At 40.1% G+C, this 21,613-nt stretch overlaps 1 protein-coding gene across 1 annotated transcript in view; it reads left to right on the top strand.

Moving 5' to 3' along the window:
* The first annotated feature begins 605 nt into the window (after positions 1–605).
* LOC135800768 (uncharacterized) overlaps positions 606–21,613 on the top strand; it is a 38,824-nt gene continuing 17,816 nt past the window's right edge. Inside the window, exon 1 of the mRNA XM_065314086.1 lies at positions 606–1,025. Coding sequence (XP_065170158.1) covers positions 899–1,025 — 127 coding nt within the window. The 5' untranslated portion in view covers positions 606–898. The remainder of the gene's footprint in view (positions 1,026–21,613) is intronic.

Genomic DNA, 21,613 nt, shown 5'->3' with positions numbered 1-21,613 from the left:
CGATTGTTAAAAATGTCTGGAATTTTTTCACACCCCCAGCAAGATTTTGATGAAACTTTGTACCTGAAAGCCTTTTTAACTGATTGGCACTGACTGACACTACGTCGAGGGTGTCGAATGTCGAGGATGAACATCAATTGGAAGCAAGTTGAAGCAAAGAAAAACGATTAAACATTTCCAAACTTCTTTAATTGTTTTACGTCTTTTTAATTAAATTCACTTCGACATGGATGACATTCCACGAATACTTCCTACAACTGATTTTCTACCATTTTAAGATTTTCCCTTGGTCTTAGACGAATCGAAATTAATTTTAATGTGATTTATCGCAAAAATTTAACTGTTCTATGCATAAAAAGCGAAAAGCGATAAATTGCGGTATCGTTAATGTGGTGTAGAGAAAACACCTAACACGAACATCAGCGGTGGAGACGGCGGCGGGGACCACCGTGTATGCCGGCGGCGGCAGCGGGTGATTTCAGCGAGATTTCGCTCCGGCGTCGGCGGCTGCGGCGGCGAGTGGGAGTGGCGTCGACCGGCGCGCCGTGTGCGTGCCCGCCGCCGACGACGGCGACGCGCAGCCTCGCGCGTGGAAAGGGATAGAACTACAGCAGTTTCCGCGCGCACTTCTCGCCAGCAGGACGCGGTGACGCTCTCCGGGACGCGCGATCACGCGCCGCGCAAAGTTTCAAAGTCTTCTTCGTGAAGTAATTCTCTTATTGGATTAAAAGAATCACAAACGCAACCACCAACCAGTGAAGATGTAATTACGTACTCGTGATAAAATACAATTGCAGGAATTGCAAGGTGCGCGAGTTGTGTTTTAAATGTGAACACCAACACAGTGGCGGATTTGCTAAACGATTTTTGAATCGAATCAAAACCTAAGACAACTTGTATGGTTGCCGGACGAAGGATGCCGCTGACCCGGATGTTAAACACGGCGTGCTGGAGCAGGAGCGACGGTGGCGGCAGATGCGGTGGTTTTCCGCTGTCGTTGACGCTTCTCCTGACCGTCGTCACTGGTTAGTCTATATTTCAATGTCGGTATATTCCCGCATCTACAAGTGTTTGACGTAAAACATCATTAGTAGGCGAAATGTTCAAATAAAAAAAGGGGGTGTGTTTTACCACTGAGCATTCCGCTCAATTAAGCATCAACCCGGCACCGAAGAAAGTCATAAAAACCGAAACCGAGGGCGACAAAAAATATTTAGTTAATTTCGTTTAATCGTCCGAACTTTGTCGGACACGAACACTTTTAATTTACAACATCCTTATTATACCAATGAACACGATTTAAACCGGCACGAGGCATGAAATAATAGTAAAACTTTAGATAAATTACGTTCTCCCAAAGATTATAAATTGTTTCAGTGTTAATTTCATATTGTGTCGATCATGAAGCTACACTCACTACAAACTGAGTTGCTGCCTTTATTGAATTAGGAAATTAATTGGGAACTTGTTAGGGGTCTCGCGCCTTCGCAAACGCCGCAACATTTAAATCTCTCCCTCGAATCCTAAACCTGAAGCCTGCGGAGCATTATATCCATCTCAATATCATAGCTAACGAGGAGAGCATAAGGCGAGAAACGCGCGCTAACCGCACGGGGGCGGCAAGATGAGCAAGGCAAGTGTAAGTGAGGGTGTCGGGATCATTTAGGCTAACACAAATGTGCCTTGATTTTTTTGAATCTTTAATCTAATAAAAAATCAAATTTATTGATGAATTTCGAATTAATGCGGGCCTGCTTTGAGAAGATACTTGTTACAAACTAATCTGCAATATTACACCGCAGAATCAAAGACTCGCGGAGCATAACTTATGCGGCTTACTTGTGAAGTTTCCATAATGCTCAGACAAGGGATTTAGTGCTTGGTAAACCATCAATCAATCCTTAATCACAAAAACATGCTCTAAACGTAATAATTTTGTATTTTATTGTGGCATCAAGCAATCAAAACTTTTTAAATTACAAAAAATACACACAAAATACTTGTTTGTCGAGTTTTGTATTCTACGACATATTTCTTGTATTGTCATATATAATATTTGTTATTGTCGACCTGCTGGTGTAGCCATTACGTACGCAAACGCATCCGAGGTCGAGATTAAACCGCGCGCTGTGCCTGCTGTCGAATTTGCATTTTTATTGCGAAAAGCTTGCCGGAAAAAGTCTTGCGAGGACCGACCTGAATTTCGCTCGCCGAAAAAATTAAAAGCCATCGCTCTGTCCCGGCGTCTCGCGCGCAACCTCTCATTTCGTTCGTCGGCAATTTCTCTCCCCGACAAACGAACGTACAGAGAGACACACAGAGAGATTGTGCGGAATACATGAATACGAAATTGACTTAAAATTCAAATTTTTGGGCCGCGTCGCGCCCGAAAAGTCGCCGGCATTATTATTACATTTATAATTCTCTAATTTCAACCACAAATACGCGCATACTGGGTTTACAAATGTACAAATCTGCACAATGTGGAAATACATAATTGTTATCATTACGTACTCATTTAACCACGTAGAAATTTACTTTTCTAAGCATTAAATACTCATTCGCAGTTTATAAATAGCAGTTTATCGACTAAATAATGCCTAAACCCAAAAACAATCGCAAATGTACACAAAAACATTTAATGATGTTGATGTCCTGATATGTACGCAAAGGGGAGCTCGATAATAACCATATTTACACACATCAGTGTATTTTTATATACATTTCTTTCATTCTCAAGAAGTTAATGTATGGTGTGCGTGCGTTGTCTTCGCCGCCCCCAAAATACTACTTCGTGCATTGCCCAATCTTCCCCACATTATTCGAACATTATTTCACGTGAAGTCGCAGACAGTCGCCGCCACCGTCACATGCGACAAGATATCCGCCGGTACGGCAATAAACCGGAAACTAACGGAAATATAATTTCCTAATCACTATGTTTTCGACGTCGGGGAAATTTCTTTCGGTTCACGTCAAGGGTGTGTGCGCGCGCTTTTTTTAATGCTCTTTTAGTTCAGTTCTTTATTACACCCGGAGACTTATGGGCACGAGCACGACAAGTCACAGTACGAAGCTTGGTAGGAGAATTTAATTACTTAATAGTGCAATAAAACTGACTCGTGTTTTCCTTCAAAATGCTTCATGCATATGCAACTCATGCATATAATTTACGTCTTAATACGCCTTAATACTCTAGAGTTGTTTTCGTTTCGAAGCTGGTACCTAAAAACCTCCTCATCGATGAGATGAGAGCCAAACAAAGTAAAAGTGGGCGTGGTTACTCACACTACTTATTCTGTTGATTTCATTCATTACAGCATTATAAGCTAATGAATAAATACATTATATATAATATAATCTGTTTTTAATTTTGAACAATTATGAAAAACGATTTTCTTGTACTCTAAGTTGATAGCGATCATAATGACACGGAATTCTTGTGAGTGCAATACATAACATGCAACACACGCCGCAATAAATCTTTCTATCGCGTCGCGGGTGCGCACTCACCGCACAATTGAAACAGGCAGCGAGGGCGGCAATGAAAGGGAACTCTTATTAATGAATGGAGCTCTAATGTAATGTTATAACAGGGTCATCACCACACGTCGCATGTTCAACACGTCGCATGTTGTGCGCGCAAAACCAAACACTAAACACTAGGGACGACGGACTTTCGCTTTATACATCGTGCAATTTACTCGTCGTTTACTAATTTGTGTTTAAGCGTTGTGCTGCTGTGCATACTAGGGGTTGACTCATGCTGGTATGCATACAGGGAGTGTATGTGCCTTTTGCTTGACTTTAATCTTGAACTTATCAAGTTATGCATTGTTTTTGTGGACACTTTGTGTGAACGCATTAAACGGATGAACTTGTTAATGCCCATCAAGTTGGTCATGCGACGCATGTCTAATAGATTTTATTTTTGGACATGCTACTCATAAGTATTTCTTATTCCTGGGTTATTAATTGTGTGATGGGTTGCTCACGAAGCATTATTATATTAGAGAACTTTGTAATGTTGATTAATTATTTTCAGGCTGCATTTTTCAAATTTAACTTTATTCCGAAAAACAACTTACATCAATTAGTAAAAGTTATAAATTGTGAAAACAATCGCGGTTTAAATTGTTTGTGATATTTTAATTGCATTAGTTCACTGATTTTTTACTGCTGAACTTGTATATTACTTTAATTCAACAAATTTAATTAGAAAAGTTTTAATCTTATCAGAAATAGTTAAAACTATTAACCAACATGTGTTAAAAAGATTTATTTGATATTTCTCTCTCTATTTTTATTATAAAACTCTGAAAAATACGGGAAATTATTAAATTCTCTTATGTAATGTAATTTTGACGTAAAAGTAATATAAAACAATAAAAACCGTGATGATCTCACCGTAAACTTAAAAACAGAATGATAGAACAGAAAATTATTAACTCAATTTGTTTCTGCGACTTTATTATGACGCATTTGACCTTTTCAACTCAAGATAATCAAATATTATTTGCAACTACATAAATTTGTTTATATTTTGCTTATTTTTATTATTTTCGTTTTTTGTGTATAATAATATCTAAATTATTCTTAGTGGTGATTTAACTAATAAATAAAAATATTCAACTTTTGATTTTTCCGTTTTCCGTTTTTACAAATTTATTCTGATCAAATTCAAACCTGTATCTGGAGATCTAGGTTAGACTTTTACGTCTGTGTGATAACATGTTTCCCATTGAGGCTGACGACGAAAAGAATGTGTAACAAAGCGTGCGGCAAGTAAAAGATGTGCGCGTGGAGCGCGGAAAGCACAAAAGTACTAAACAGCAAGAAGAAACTTATAAATGACGCCCGTCTCAACTATAATCTGCTATCGGACGACAATGGCGGCGCGCACGCTGTGATGACGACACCCTTTGAGCATTCGAATCTTATTTTCCGAGCGCGTCGCGAAGGAATGTAGAAAAAGCGTGGCAAACTTTAGACTTTTAGAGAATCGACGTAGACGACATGAAAGCTTACGAACTGCGAACGCGTGCGTCGTGTACAACTTTTCATATGTTGATCTTGAGCTTTTGGAATTTCAGCGCGGAGCCTGAAAATTTGTAAAACTTACAAGCCTGTTTGCGAAAGGTCTCTCTTGTTAAGAGTTTCGGGGTTAGAAATTCATACATCATTCTTTGACATACCACACATAGATACAATGAAAAAAAACAATCTTCAAAAGGGGTTGATAATACATTATTAACCTCAGTTTTTTATTCAGTACTTTTGTCTATGTTCATTTTCCTTCAGGCAAGTCAACTGTGGTGGTTGTTGGGTGGACTACCGTCTCTAGAGTCTACGAGTAGTCGAGAACTCTTTTCACGCACTCGACTCTTGTACAGGGTCCAGTCATAATTAAAACGTTAATTATGGTTTATTATATGTTCTCATGCGGTTCCAGCTGCTGTTGCGTTGGCAACCTAGTGTGTACCCTATGATGCTTGTGTCTGTATGACGATTGAATGAGATACGACAAAAAATGAATACTTGAAAATTTAATTATAGAAATGATATTAATTAGCAAGCAACGATTCGTATTTTCCTCGAAATGTATATATTTTTTCTCAATGCACGTAAACAAATTAATTTTACTCCTTGAATTTCTCCCAGGTAGCATTTAAAGAATGTACAAATTGCTTTTTGTGCAATTTCAGTTTTGTTTTATTTTTGTCGGTAAACCTGGTGTCTGGTGCTGGTCCCAGTAGAGATTTCCATACAAATGCATTCGCCAGCCATCCAAAGGCTTCCGCTCTACATCTTTTTGTAGTCTTAATATTCAGCGTTTCGTTTCAATTCCATACACTTTAGTGGTGCTCCTCCAGCATGCGCTTTTCGGTTCGGTCACATTCCCACCCGGAATCCGCACTTTTGCTGTGGTGGTATTTTGGAAAACTCTGAGATCCCTGCCGCTCGCTACCAACCGATGCTCGGGATACAAGGGGTTGGAATTCGCCGGGAATGCTCGCTTGCCGTGTGCCAGCTTGCATCGTGTGCGCACTCCGAAACTTTTCCTCCGACTGGCGATGGCGTATGGAAATGTCGAGGCGCGCGCGGGCCCCGTCGTCGCGCCTGGGGGTATTTTAATGGGAAGCATATTTTTCGTTCTCGTGCTGGGAATACCTCGTCTCCTGTTGAGCTCTCTACCGGCCGCGTGGGTTTGCCGATCGAGGATGTTATGCGGAGCGCGCACCGCTTTCGAGATGTCCTGCGGCGGCGTCGCAGCGACGAAAGCATCGACGACAAAGTTTCCACGCGCGGAGGCAGATAGCAAGACGAGGTTTGCCAAGCGGCAAGGACGAAAATATGCACGATGTATTATCTCACCATTGGGATTGCTACTGCAACTCATTTCTTCAGGGATGTGACTGAAGCAACTACATCAATGTTCATTTAAAACAAAACTTGGATTTTTTAAGCCTTTAGCTATTTATTTTGATTCCGGAGCCTTGATAAATCTAATAATGCGCAAATTTATCTCAAGTAAATAATTTCAAGTTGCCAAACTGCCAATCAATGCGTGTGTACTATAACTCGAACGATACAGACGTTTTTCTCGGCAAAACTTGGGCGCCAAAGTTTTCTCATCAAAACTATTTATTCGCGCGACACGAGGCGGCGATGGTGCAACGCTTCCCGATTCCTACGCGATTTGAATCTTTTCCGGGTTTCTTTGGCCATAGAAATGGCAATCTCGTTATCGAAGTTGTTGATTCAAGAAAATTGAATTTAAAAATTAGTTTTCAATTATCCGTCAAGCTTAGACTATGTATGTAACAGACAAAAGACTCATATGTCACATTTTTTATATAAAAAAATAAAAATTCACGTTATGCTTATTTTTTGCATTGTTTTCTCTGAGTAAATTGGTGTGATGTACACTTCCCAAAAAATTATACAAGTGTATGAATCGAATAGGCAGAGCAAAGGAATGCAGCCGGAAGTGATTCGCAGAAACGCAATTATGAATTAGTTTTTTGTATGGATACTTGGCGCTTTGCAAGCAGAAAGCGTAACTGGAGCGTGCTGTGCTGCATTTGCACTAATAATACTCCAAGAGTGTGCAGCAGTGCGAGAGCGTAAAGAAATTTAGGAGAGTTTAGCGCAAGCGCCGGGCACAAAACGAGAAAAAGGTGCAAGCAGAAGATGAAAACGGAACTATAAAGTAGAACGATAAAGGGAATTACATCAAGTATTTCAACAGCCTTGCAGGTTCAGAGATAGAAACTGTGCTGTAGCTATATTATTCCAACCAATAGACTTATAAATATAATGTATTAAACACTTGCAAATTTTAGTTACTCCTCTATGGTTCAATTAATAAAAGTTTTTCTTGCGTTTGTTTTCGTGTCATAGACATACCATAATAGATATTCGCAACTGTTTGCATTGCGGAAGGTAAAGGTTGGTGCATTGAAATTTATGTTTTGTCGAGTCCCACAGGACACCTCCGGGCTTCTCGTCTGTCTCAATGCAAAATGGAACGTTTGCCCGCGTCGGCGACGCCTCGGCGAAGTCTCCAGTTACGTAACTTATCGAATTATCCCGCACACTAAACCAGCGCTAGTGGATGTTCGCGTTGAGTGAAATAGGGGTACGTGGTCTGACGCCTGCAAACTGGATACACACAGCAATATGAGCGTATTAGGAGTTGTTGGACCATTTGGTTGTTGCTGAGGTCTGAACAGCACACTGGGTGAGTGAGAGAAATGAAGTTGTAGAGGCGGTGGGAGGATGCGACACGGTGACACGCGTCGTCGGTTATCAAGATAACCATATTTGCTGGGATATGCTAATTAGTATTAGGGGCAATTAAGTTAATCAACAGCCGAGCGGCGCAAGTGCCACCAGGCGTAATATACTGACTGTTTTGTTTATTAATTTATTTTAGAAATATTTATTTCAAATCTTAAACAGCAAGATATTAATATTGATCAATAACACAGATATTTTCAAACTTAAAACACAGAGTTTCTAGAATGTTGTTAATATTTCGGTAACACCTTATAAGTTAGTAGATAACTAGCAAGATAGGAGTAAATTCAGCACGAGGAAACGTGTTAGATCAATAAACACGTTTCGGTGTGAAATGGTCATGTCTATCACCATCTCCGCCTCCTATTAAACACTATCCGGTCCACAAATGTTCCGTGATCTCTAAACAAAGTCAATTTTTTTATAACTGCTTAATATAGTTTAATTTATAAGTTTAAGTTTAGTGGTAGAGTAGATTTTGATGACACCAAAATAAAATACCATCCTGAAAAAACCCTGAGTGGGTATCTCTTTGAATTCGTGGAGAAAAGGCGGCTCTCGGTTCGATTGCCACTATTGCCGCTCGCCGACCGATTGATAAATGTTTCATTTCCTCTCCAACAACATTCACCACCTCGAATTCTGCACCCACACCAAGCACACCATTCTGTATTGGTATATACTCTGTGTGTGCTTAGTGTTGTTTGGAAATGAAACGAAACGCACACCTTTCTTCCCATTCGATGAGAGCGGCGCGTGAATGTTATCGCATCCTTTTGTTGTCCACGTTACGGTTTACGAGCAATAGGAAACGTGCGCCGGTGCCTGTCGCTGTGCAAAAACACTATCGTTCTTTCCGCGCCGACCAGAAGCGTGCCAAAAGGTGTGAACCGTGCTGAAAGTGGATGCGCGCATTCGAGCGCGCCCGACGATGAGGTGCGACGAATGCGACAAACAATAAACGGACAATAAGCTGTTACATCCGTTTATTTTCATTTCCTATGCAGTTTTACGCCGATAGGAATACAATTTGACGCTTCCTTCAAGTACTTAAACATTTACTTTGCATTTAAATTCGCTTGGACAAGTGGTATATCTATAAAATACAATAAAAAATTGTATGGTTGGAAGCTGACCGGTCGTAAATTTAGAAAATAATTACTCAACCAGCGTGGAATTGCACATGTACCATTTGTAATGATTCCTCGGTGATATAGAGTGGGCAGAATGTAATTGGAATTCGTGGAACGCCACGGAAATACACGCGAGTGTAGGCGGCAACAATAAAATAGCCTTTAATTTTTTTCTCCATTCGGACATTTCTGCGGTTCTCTGGTCATTAAATCCACCACAACCCTGACCATTCACTGAAACATTGTAATTGCATATTTTTACTTTTGATCTTGTCAGAGACTAAGCTTAAAGCCATAATTAAAAATGGTAGCGATTAGCTGGTTACACCAGTGACATGAGCAATGTGAAACAGAGTAGCAAATGCGAGAACTGATAAAGCAACGATATTGGTAGAATCCGCACAGTGTGGCAACAAAAGCGCTATGAGGTCTACAAAGCTGCGGTCACAATTCGTGTTCACCCACAGAGAGACAAGAACCTTCCCGGTCTTATCTCGATGGCCCGCCGCGCCATTTCCATCATTGCGGGCCAACGACGCCTCAAAGTCCTCCTTCCACGTATGACCGTGCTTCGGTCTCATTGTTGTCTTTCATTGCGATGTTCGGTTGACCATTGTTCGTCCACATCGACAAGTTAACGAGTCCATCCCCAAAGCCCGCACCGATAGGCACGGGGCATAAGAGGCAGAGCAATCATGTTTTGTCTTCAACCCTTCTGTCCTAATTATGAGAGTTATGTCTTTTACTAGGTTATTATTGTTATTACCCTTTGCCCTTATGGGATTGCGGCACTTGATTTGCTCAAACATTGTGTGATAGCCAAATAGAAACAAAGCGCCTCAAAGGAATTGCGAGATATTTGAGTGATGTTATGTTATGATTGCCCTACAATTTATCAAGACCATAGAATTGGAATATATTGTAAATTTCAAATATTAGTAAAGAAAAACGCTTTTTGTTTACTCTTCAGTGCTTTGCATAACTCTCGTGTGGAAAGTGTAGGAATCTATAATGTGTATATTTTTGTTCAATTTATATTCACGATTGGTTGGACATTCTTCCGACTGGATCTTTTGCACGCGCGTGCCGGGGGACGATTTATAGCTTGCTGTCATTGCTCAAGTTTCCGCAACGATGCATCCTCGCCTGTTTTTCTCGCCCTCTGCTCGCACACTACGACGCCTCTTCATCTTTTCAATGCGCCCAGGCGTTTATTTTGTTTGTCGTTCCTGCCACTCCGCCGGTTGACACTTCTTGCCCTTATTTTCGCACCGTCGGATATTTAAACGTCGCGCAGGACTGACTACCGCGGGATGGAAATCTTAAATCAATTCCGCACCTGTTCCGCGCAAAATTGATGCCTTCACATTGGCTTCGATGCTGCCGCCAGGCAAAATATGTCTGCGTTTTTCGCCAAGGCTGCGGTGATGTATTCTAAGGCACGTAGATCTATATGTGTGTGTGTGGGCGTCGCGACGCGCCTTAGTTATGCATAGGCAGGCGCTCCGCCGCCTCTCGGGTTCGGGCACGGGCGTCACCTTTCACACTCGAATGCTCCATCACCTCACATCGTGCGACAGCTACTTTTCCGCCAGCGTGCACACCAAAAACGCGAGTCTCTTAGCTTCTAGAGAATACAGGATATTCTGTCATTCGTAGTGTTCCTCCATCAAGAAAAGAATAATAATTAAATATTTCTAAATCATGTTTAAGGACTTGGTTTGGTTCAGTTGATCGGAAACCGAAGCATTCCAAGGGAAACCACAGTCCACAGTCCCTAAACAAGCAAATAAGGACAAAATAACTAAATAAAGCTCACCCTGGTCTGCTGGGGCTGTGAGCGGATAAGTTAAGATCCTTTTTACATTTTTTTCCAACTTTCCTGGCGGAGTTTTTACCCTTATTCTGCAGAAGGTCACGCAAACCTTATTGGTTTTTGCCCCTTTATTTCTGTGGGTGGATATTGGAAGATATTGTAAAACGAAAAATATTGTCTCTGAAACATAGGAAAAAGTAAAGCAATAACTGTTTGCGTTGCTGCTGACTCGCGTTGATGTTGATGTTGTCCCCCAAATATCCATTTCTTCTGTAAGAGTAGAAACAGAAACGAAATTCCTAATTACACTTAGTACCGTGGCAAAGGCGACTCGAGCCAAGGCCATAATAAATTATTAACTTTCCGATAAGGTTTTTACTTCGCTTGCGTCTTTTTGGCATCCGCGTGCAGCAACATGGCGCGCCGTTCCGAAACAATGGTGGCGCAGGGCGGGGAAGTCGAAATTTTAGGTCGTTTAACATTATTGGCCAGTAAATTCCGGCGTTTCCAAGTAGGAGTTTTACGCCAGCAAGTTTTCTTTCTCTGGACGGAAACCTTCCATTGTGCTTAATTGCGAACTTTTACAAACCCTTAACTTTTAATCTTTTTTCCTTTGACATGATTTCATAGGAAATATCTTTCGCAAAATGAAACGCTGCACCCCACATAAATCTGATTATAAATCCGGGTCAGATTAGGTGTAGCTAAAAAGTCGAGTAGCAAGCAATAGGGTGACTTGAGAGAAGGGCAAGTATCGTGTTTGCGCAGTGCGTAGGTGGGCGAGGGGGCGAGCAACAAGTAAGCTGTAAAAAATGATCTTGCCACGCGATGAACTTAATACTTAATGTCAAAACAACTTTTTTCAAGTCCTCACGCTCCCGGCACCCAGCTCCCTACAAGACGAAAAAAGTTAATTTTCATGGGCATGGCCAGGCAAAATGTAAACACATCAACATACATACACGTTTCAGTAATCTTGCTGAAAGTAAAAAGGCTATGCCAAAGTGGAAAAGTTTGATTGCCAAATTCTGATATTCGTGATAGTTATCGTGATCATGATAATGAAATTCAACAAACTACATTACAACAAAGTTTTCTCATCCAAAACACTACGCAATAATCATTATTCACACAAAACTAAAATCCACAAAATGTTTTATTTTAAAATGAAAAAAATATATAAAAAAGAGATCAATATAAATGTATAAGCTAAGGGCTGAAATTTTCGCTCGTGTTGAGAAATTACATTTTGAAAGTTTTGCAGATATCCTTCCTCTTCTTTTTTACTTCAATTTCGGTAGTCAAGAGCGGATTTAGGCTGAGAGCCGAGAGCATCCTTTAATCCATCATAAAATACACGAAAAAGATAACTACTAAATGGAGGCGCCGAGCAAAGCGCTATATTTTTTTGATCACACATCGGAAAGACGTATGGCCGCGAGAGCGTGGCCCCGTTTCCATTTGTGAAAGGGGAGAATATGCGATACGCTCGAATCCTCGCGTTTTATTGCGCCTTAAAAGAGGTTCCATCGACTTCCCGACATTGAATGGCAGATTCGTATACACCACACACGATATGAACTTGTTACCAGGTGTTATGTTACTTCAATCTACTGAATTAATTTAAAAATATGTTTTAATGAAGTTTTATTGACATTCTGATAATATGAGGTGTAATAAAGTATGCAGAATTGTATGATAGAAGTCAGTAACCAATATATTCGATACTCGTGCCATAAAATCGCGTTCCTGGGAAAAAAGGGGGAATTCTACGTGCCATCAATGTTTGATTCACCAACTACTAGTCTCCTTGCCTTGTCCTTGGCATGGGAAATGTGGAACATAAAAAATATATCAAAAAATATATCATCGACTTTCTCCTCTCCGTCACTACTCCGCCGGAATGAAATGAAAAGAAATCGTATGTCGATGTGTATGCGCAAGTGTACAAGGGGCGTGAATGTGTGGCGAGATTGAATTTTAAAAATTTTTATTCTCGCGCTCATGTACGTGACTCCATTTCGACAACGATTTTTTGTTGAATTATATGCATGAATGTGTTCCACATGCAAAGCCACGCACACGCCAAGATAGACATAAGGAGAGGAGGCTGGTGAAAAAAGTGCCAACGTACGTCGGAGGATGTGTGGAAGATTCAGACCGCATTTCCCTATTTCTTAAATTTAGGCTATTCGCATTGAAGTAAATTCGATTTTATTGGATTTTTATTCGAGCCGGTTCGCTCTCGCACGGCTGCTGCAGAGAAAATTTAGTAGCACTGAAAAATTGATTTAAAGTGATTCGAAAATGAAAATGAATGAAAAAGACATTTCTGCAGCGTAGTAAAATGTCGCTCTGGAAAAATGTTTTATAAAATTAAATCGGACGTTCAAAGTTTGAGTGGAGTTAAGTTGAACGTGTAGCAATCTTCACTTGAACGACATTTTATTGAGCAGGCAGTGCTGAAAGTACCGGGAGCGTCCGAATTGAATCAGTTAAGATTTTTTACCGCCGCCGTGAGTTCGATTCGTTGCTTGTGATTTTTTGCAACGTATACGCCGAGTGAGCGTCCAGCGAACGATGGGCATAAAAGCTAGTAAAAAGGGCTTTAACTTGCTTTAAGTATTCGAAGCGACCAAAGGCGCGGTCGCCAACCGAAAAGTGTATTATAGCGGGTTTTGCAAAAGACGAAGGAGCAAAGCTTCGGCCGCAATTCCGTGCGCATCCGCTCGGACCATTGGGGGACGTTTGCGTCCCTTCGCCGGACGATTTCGTCTTAAAAGTAGCGGCGATCAGATCTCTTTCGCTGATTGCTCCTTTCAACTGATTGAGATTTACCCCCACGTTAGAATCTTGGGTACTGGGCACCCGGATTTAGATGAGACGAATTCAACGCATGGTTTGCATCGAAAAGGGGTTATATCCTTGAGATATAAAACCCGACCAAAAAGCGAATTCATCGAATTTCACATTATAACAAAAAATAAATAATATCCGAGACATGGCATGACATATTACCAGTTTAGACATGATTTGATGACTAATTTATTCCTCTTTTTGCGAAAATCGATGCGCGATGATAAAAAGCCAACATGACGTCGAATTACACATCCACGAACGGGAAAAAGCATTAACAATAAGGAATAAAAGCAATGGTGGATCGGTGGAAAGGCGGTGGCAGCTACAAGAATAAGAAGCAGTCTCCGAAAAAGAAGCAACAAGACGAACGGCGCAGCGAAATTGGATCGTGCGCGCGCGTGAGGCTAAAAACAAAGACTTTGATTAATGGCAGCGGGACGGTTTTGCGTTATAAAGTGCAGCCGGAAATCCAGACGCGCGTTGACTGCGAGCAACGGTCTCTCACTGCTTACCTCCACCACGTTTCGAACAAGCCAAATGTTGAACCCAGAACCAACCGACACGGACGAAAATCCACGAATGCGAAAAGAACATCCCTTTTGGTACTCGCCAGCGTAGGTTTCTAAGTGATTGATTATAAAACAATGGCAAGAGGCGAAAAAGTCAACCTTGCCAAGACACACAACAAAACCAAAGCCCTGCTGCTTCTAATACACCAGTATATCAAACGTATTGAATGCATGCGTGTCTTTTGCTACCACGTACCATAAACTTCATCGAACTGAATGGATTGGAAATCGTTTACAATCTCAACAATACGTATTTACATTTGTTTGGCATGAATGCTTTAGAAATAAGAGTCTATTATAAAGAATTATGATCCAATTCACGATTTGTGATTTACGATGTTTCGATGCGTCGTTCGGATGGAAAATCGCTAGCTCCGGGGAGATATTACACGAACAATATGATTGCTATAAATGGAGGACATTATAAATCAATAGATCTCGCTGTCCACACACGAATGCCCGCCCACGGCAGCTTTCGAAATACGGTCATTATTATTATATCAAGCAAAACATTTGTACGTTTATTATAAAAAGAAGTTGAATCCTCAAATAATTGATTTGGTAAAATTGAACGCAAAAATTTAAACATTTGGAAGACGTAGAATTATATTCAGAGTTTTCTTCATCCCCCGGTACCTTTTGTACGCAAGCATCATCATAACCATTTATGATTCCGTCGATGCGCTACCACTTCTTTTCTTTTCCGAGCTCGCCTCGCTTTCTTTATTTCCCGAATTCTGTAGTCCAAGATAGATCCCTTAGGCCGATCTATTTTCATGCACCATTTGATGTCGGAAGGCATCGGATGAGCGGCAGCAAGTAAGCAGATCGATTGAAACCCCCTCTGGACCACCCAACCACCCTCACAACGATTTAGCCGCAGTGTATGTAGATGAACACATACAGACACTGAACCACCGACCAGCTCAATGTGTCGCGCGTGGGAAGGCGCGGAAGACGGAAGAGGATTCGCATTTCGGGACGCTGATGGACGGGTGGCGGGCGTCCGGAAATTGGCCCAACAGCACCAACCGTATGCGCGGATAGCAAAGAGTGTGCGCCTGTCAGCGCAGATATTCGTCAATTCAACGTTTCTGGGTACCTACTCAAAATATGTCAAAAATATTTCCGTTACTTTTTCCTCTTCGATTTAATTTCGATTAGCTGCTGATCTCTAGATGAATTAAATAACTTTCGTGTAACTTGCAAGTCATCAAAGCAAAACCAATGCTTGATTGAATCGAACCTGGTTTCAATTTATTAATTAGAAAGCATGTGATGCTTTTGATGTCCGCACAAATGACCATATCAGCATATAAACGCAACGATTGCGATAGCCAACCGAATTGCTTTAGTGCACGAGCGTTCGACCAGAGCTGGGAATCCGGAAATTCAACTCGTGGACCCGTTTTCTCCGGCTGGCGGTGTTGAATTGGGAGCCCGGTCGTTTGAGCGTTCGGAGCACACGCTAGAGGTCTTCTCGGACGTGTTTACATGCGAGCAAGGCGCACCAAAACCTCTGCTGTGTTTGCACAACTGCCCCGAAGCCGGGAGATACAAATGCATTGAAGCACATTCCGAATAGATGGATAGATATGTGTATAAACGCTTCGAGAAATCTCAAAGCTTTATGGCCAATGGCTAATCTCATGAATCGCCGACCGAATTCAAACTATCAAGTTTAATCCGTCCGCACGCAGGACGCGTTCACTTTAAACGAAATAACTGTATTGCCTGGCGCTGCCACCATTCGCACACGAAGCAAAATTGAAGTTTTTTTGCGTCCATTTCCATAATAATAAATATTTTTAAATTAAAACACATTTATCTGATAAATATTTGTACATAAAATATTTATGTAGCTATGATATTTTTTATTGCTACATTTATCCAAGGTTTTTTTTGTTGAAACACTCAGTAAAATAATTGTATCTTCGCTCCGTTTCCCATTTCCCAATTTCCGACCATCCACTTCTGATAGTTTTAGTTTTAATGTGTCGTTCCGAAGCGTTATACGGCGCGTCGAGCCCTCGCCTTGTACACGTTTCTATTGAACGACGCGACGTCGCGGCGGCAATGAGATAACTGAGCGCTGAAGTGTGCGAGCAAAGGGCGAGCGCGATATGCGAGACAAAGCTGGATGGCAATGGTGATTGCGTTCATGTTCGAAATTGTGCCGCGCGGATAACACGCTCGGCAAAGTTGAACAAATAGAAAATGTGCGTTTTCCTGCGGGAGTCAAACCGTATTGTTTTTATTGACCTTGCAGGCTTAATAAGTTATTGCAGAATTTTCAAAAACATTAATATGTTGTTTATATTTATATTGATTGTGGAAATGCTATTATCAACCGCGCTTATATGCAAAACAAACAGCAAATATTGACTAACCTCAAATTCAAACTAATCTTTATATAAACACAACAATTCCACACAGAACTGTTAAGACTATATTTTGGTAGATGTTAAAAGGGTCTACTCGTACAACATGGAATTGTAATCGACTAAACAAGCATTCATCTGCTTCACACATGTTGGATATATTCCTCAAATGGGTCATCACATCATCGATGAGCACAATAATCCGTTTTCTGGTTTACAAACTCACACATATCACAATGTTTGTATACAACTTGAAATTGTATATGTTTAATATTAAATTTTAGCCAAATATTTATTACTGGCTTAATGTGTGTTTAATTTTATTTTGTGGCTTTTGTTGACAAGTGTATAATCGTTGATTGTTCTCTGCTCGCAGTCGAAGTCATTTAATTCGAGCGCGCAAAGTTTGGCACGTAATAATTCGCAAATTTCCAAACTATTCGCTCCAAATGTAACTTGTGTAACTATTTTGCATAGCAGTGCTACATGGTGGGGTTCTTTCGTTTTCTTTCGAGTCGTCTCTCATAGTTTCCTCCATCTGCCATTACCGGTTGCAGGGGAAACTCGAAAATGCGAGAAAATGAGAAAAGCGAAGCGAATGAAACTAACTTCTAAGTTACACAGCGTACAATTTCCATAATTATAGCCAAAAATTAAATCATCTACGGTGGTGATTACAAGGCAGCTGCGCCTAAATAAATGTCATTCGTAATGAAGTTAGTTTTGTTCATACTCTAAACGTTTGAATTTTTTAAATAAAAACAAAATAATTCAGATCTAAATTTAGATGATATTTTCCATTAATGATTAATGTGGCGTTGATTAATAAACACGCGCTGAAATGCATTAAATGCGTAATATCTTCCGTTATGTTCTAAATGTTTAACTGCACCGCTAAAACTTTTCGTAAACATTTCTCACCGCACATCCGCAATCAGAGACCCGCTGAGTTAACGATTCAGATTTGAATCGCAATCGGAGTGCGACGTCCGCTTCTTTCATCGGACGACACGCAGCGTAAACATTCGCGTTTTATTTGGAAGGCAGAAGTGCGTTTGGGTTAAAATTACTTTTCGTACAAGATGAGCAAAGTCCGAAAATTAAACAAAACTCTACGGAAATTAAAAGTTTTTTTGTGTAAATATATATTCAGTGCTTTAATTGAATTTGTATGCATATTTTAATGATTTTCTACAAACACAGTGTATGTTGAGTTCATTAAAGTTTGGTCATTTCATTGAAATCTATCTTGGTGACTAAAGCGCATGTTATTTCAGTGTATACATCTCGCCAGTGAACGTTGATGAGTGTTTAACGCGATAACACGGTCCAGTGTGTGAAATTTGACTCGCTCGTTTTCCACCACAATGAGAAACGCTGACATCTTCAAAACGACTTAGCGTCATGATCTTCTAAATAAGCAAAGGTTAAGAGGTTAATTTGGGGAAAATTCGATTGGATAAATTTTTCTTTCTACTTTTAGTACTTCATTGACCGTATTTGACAGCGCTATGAAATATTTTATAATGTGCGCGATGTAAAATATTTTTTCGCTTGATTTACATTTGGCTTTTTGTGTTTTCGTTTTTTTTTTTTCTAACGTCATCGTTGGTTTTGCGTGGCTTGTTGCCTTGGGAAGACGTATAATAAATCCACGAACGCGTTCGCCGCGCATATAATGCAAGAATTGGCGCTTGACGTCGACATTGTCGGCGGGCGGAAAGCAAAAAACAGAACGGAACACCAGATTTCCGAATGTAATATAAACCAATATTCGGCAGGCGGGCGTGCCATCGTCGCCGAGGCGAAGTTGTATTTTATTCGGCGGCGCTGAGGCATTCGTTATGAAAACGCCGCCATCGCCACCAAGTAGGAACGGGAAGAATGATATACGCAAATAAAACCCTCACCACCGGAACCGTTGTTTTGCGTGAACCGTTGCGTATCCGCGCCGGAGTTTTTCATTCACATATTTTATTCGGGCATTCCTTCCTTTTGCCCCCATGCCACGCATTCCGCGGGTGCACAATTTGATTTTACATTTTGATATTTTCGTAAAGCAAGGTCGCTACCGGAAGCTGTTCGACAAATAATAAATATACCATGTACGTACCATCCTGATATGGAACAATGAATAAGAACTGTTGCACGACTTTGATCTCGCAAAAAATACGCTCGATGAAATAAATTGCTAAGGAAAAAAGCATTACGAATAAAAATAACAAAAAATGAACACCGCCCAAAGGATAAAATCGACGCATCGTGTGTGTGTTTGCCCAACAACATAAATGAAAAACAAAAATATGATTGTACATTCAACGATGCGAAACGAAAACGAGATTTCGCTCGAAAAACTTACTCGTGCATCGAATTCTTGACATTATTTTTTGCTTTGCCGCCGCGAATTATGAAATGAAAAATATTTCATCTGCATAACCCAATAACACATATCATGCGATGTAGTCAAGCGGAAATAAAAACATTAATTTGAAAATAAACAAAAACTGTAAACAGAAAACGACAATCTGATACATGAGCGAAAATAAATTAACCAAATAAATCATATACACACCCACACATAAAGAATAATTCGGTTATCAATTTGAATATTTTTAAATAGTATAAAATAAAAATCCCCAGGTTTATTAAAGGTAAATACCTGAAATATCTAAATTAAACCAATTCAATGCTTGTAGCTGGGTGCGGAACACTTCGACAAAAAACACGTGAGACGATTGCAAACGAAATTGAAAAGAAACAAACGTAAACGAAAAATAACATGGCAACGAGGCGGACGGCAACGGCAATAAATTTCGCTGCGTGTGCGTTATTATTTTTTTAATTTCACAACGTTTTTTTTTGTACGCCGTCGGGTTTTCGAAATATTTATTTCGACGTTAATGCGTGTCATATTTTGCGCCGTCCTGGAGTGTATAATGCAATTTTTCATATTTTCAGTCGCGCTACTCGCCCGAAAACCGCAATAATAAATCTAATTGCAATAACATTGAAAATATTGCTTATGGAGATATATGAGTACTGAATTGCCGCCGGCCAGTCTCAAAAGTCCAAAATACGGAAACTTTTACGTTCTATGAATAGTCGAGTTTTTTTTTTAACCAAAATATTCAACTAATTTTATATTTATTTAATTCTACTAATAATTGCGCTCAAAGGTAAACAATTTGTTTTATTTAGTAAATTTTATATGTACCTACTTAGCTATATTTTGTCATTACAAAAAAGTAATTACTCAAACTCATTACATGCATTGTTGATTTTTAGGTTGTTTCGTAAATACCATTTTGGATTATCGTATTTGCGGTGTTTAGACTTCTGATTTACGCTGAGTACATCTGCAAATAGCCCCCAACGGTTTATAAAAGCGTAAAATGCGTGTGAATACTCTCGTGTAAACAGCCCGTCCTGTTAATGAATACATTCACTTCAAACATGGTTAAAAAGTAATTAAACTTTATGACCAATCACTTTGCCTACTGACAAAAAACGTATTCCCTAAAAGTGCGCTCTCAGTTGAGGTTATATTTGTTTGACGTATGAAACGTTGACCCGTTTTGGTCACTGCTGCCGCTGGGTGCCACTTTGGCGACAACAGATGTTGCCTAATCCGTTGCTCTCGGTCACGGGGACCGACTGGAACTTTTGGCACACGTTTTCCTCTGGGCACCGGATGTCGCACGCCGAATGTGGCGTTTTGCTACGAAATGACATCGTGGCAACGAACGCGGCGGTATTTCGAGAGATGGTTGTCCTTTCCGGCCTCGCATGCGGTGACCAAATAAAAGCCGACGTTTAATGAAGACTTCCGCCTCCTGGTTTTCCTGGCCTTTCAGTTATGTCAGAAGCAACTTCAAGTTTTTGCGTTTTTTGCTTGGCGCGCGGCCATCAAAAGTCACAAGGGTGGAGTGAATTCAGGGAAACATGTTTATCCAAAAATATTCAAACAAAAATTAAACATTTATGCTACTATTCAATGATGCGGATGTTTTAGTGCTGTTTTATTATATTCCACGCACGTTTCATTAAATTTTATGAATGGCCCACAGATGTACCAACCAAAAAATAGATCATTTAACTGTTTGATTCATAGCTATTACAGCAGCTGTTGACTGCGCCATCTGTCATTCAATATGAACAACATAAACAGCCGAAAACAAAGAAGACATTATTCGGATTCTTAAAAGTCTCGAGAAACGTTTATTCTTGGTGTAAGCGAGCATAAAAAACGCATCGTTGACACCACTCATAAATTCACACTTATTTGAGCATGCGATGCACATGAATCATCTTTAGAATTCTGGAGCTTACAAAAGCAAGAATAAGTTCCAAGTTTCTTGTGTAAAAATATAAGTTGCATTTCACCACTATCTATCGCCTCGATCTTTGACGTAAATAGACAACTTTCAACTTTTCAAATCCTCAAGTTTCTACGTGTGACAACATCGTTCGGCGTTACCACTTCGGGCAGCGCGAGCGACGAGTACTATTAATAAGTTTTCCAATATTAGTTCATAATTTAGGGATTTCGCTATGGATTTTAAAATTAGTTGCGATATTGCTGCAAGCAGGAAATGGACTTATATTTAGCTACACCGTATGTCATCTTTATGTCAAATTACTTATGAAATTCATATTTATGATCATGAAACATGTGGTTAAGAAAACACTTAAAGTCACGAAATTTTTTATTTATTTTTTAAAATAATTTTTGTGCTTTTTTAATCCACACTTATTTTTCTTTTTCTTTTTTCATGTTACACGTGCAACTACCATGACGATGGCATTGACAATTCATGTTTGAACTAGCTTTAATACGCGGCTTCGCTCGCGAATATCTAAAATAATGAAGTTGCTTCCGTACGCGTCTGTAGTCACAGAAGAAGTAACAATGAAGTAGAATGGCGGAAAGTTTAAAATGGCTGAAAGTATAGTCTATGGAAGTATAGTGTACAGTCTCCATAGTGTAGTCAATTGGATTTGATGTTGACGTAGCTGTCGGTAATACAGTGTGATGGTACTACAGTACTTAGG

The sequence above is a fragment of the Atheta coriaria genome, unplaced genomic scaffold (assembly GCF_025399875.1).
Source record: "Atheta coriaria isolate IRGN ID8LTWV9N9 unplaced genomic scaffold, Caltech_Dcor_3.1 hic_scaffold_10_pilon, whole genome shotgun sequence".
Taxonomy (NCBI): domain Eukaryota; kingdom Metazoa; phylum Arthropoda; class Insecta; order Coleoptera; family Staphylinidae; genus Dalotia; species Dalotia coriaria.
This window is presented reverse-complemented; position numbering and strand designations above follow the sequence as displayed.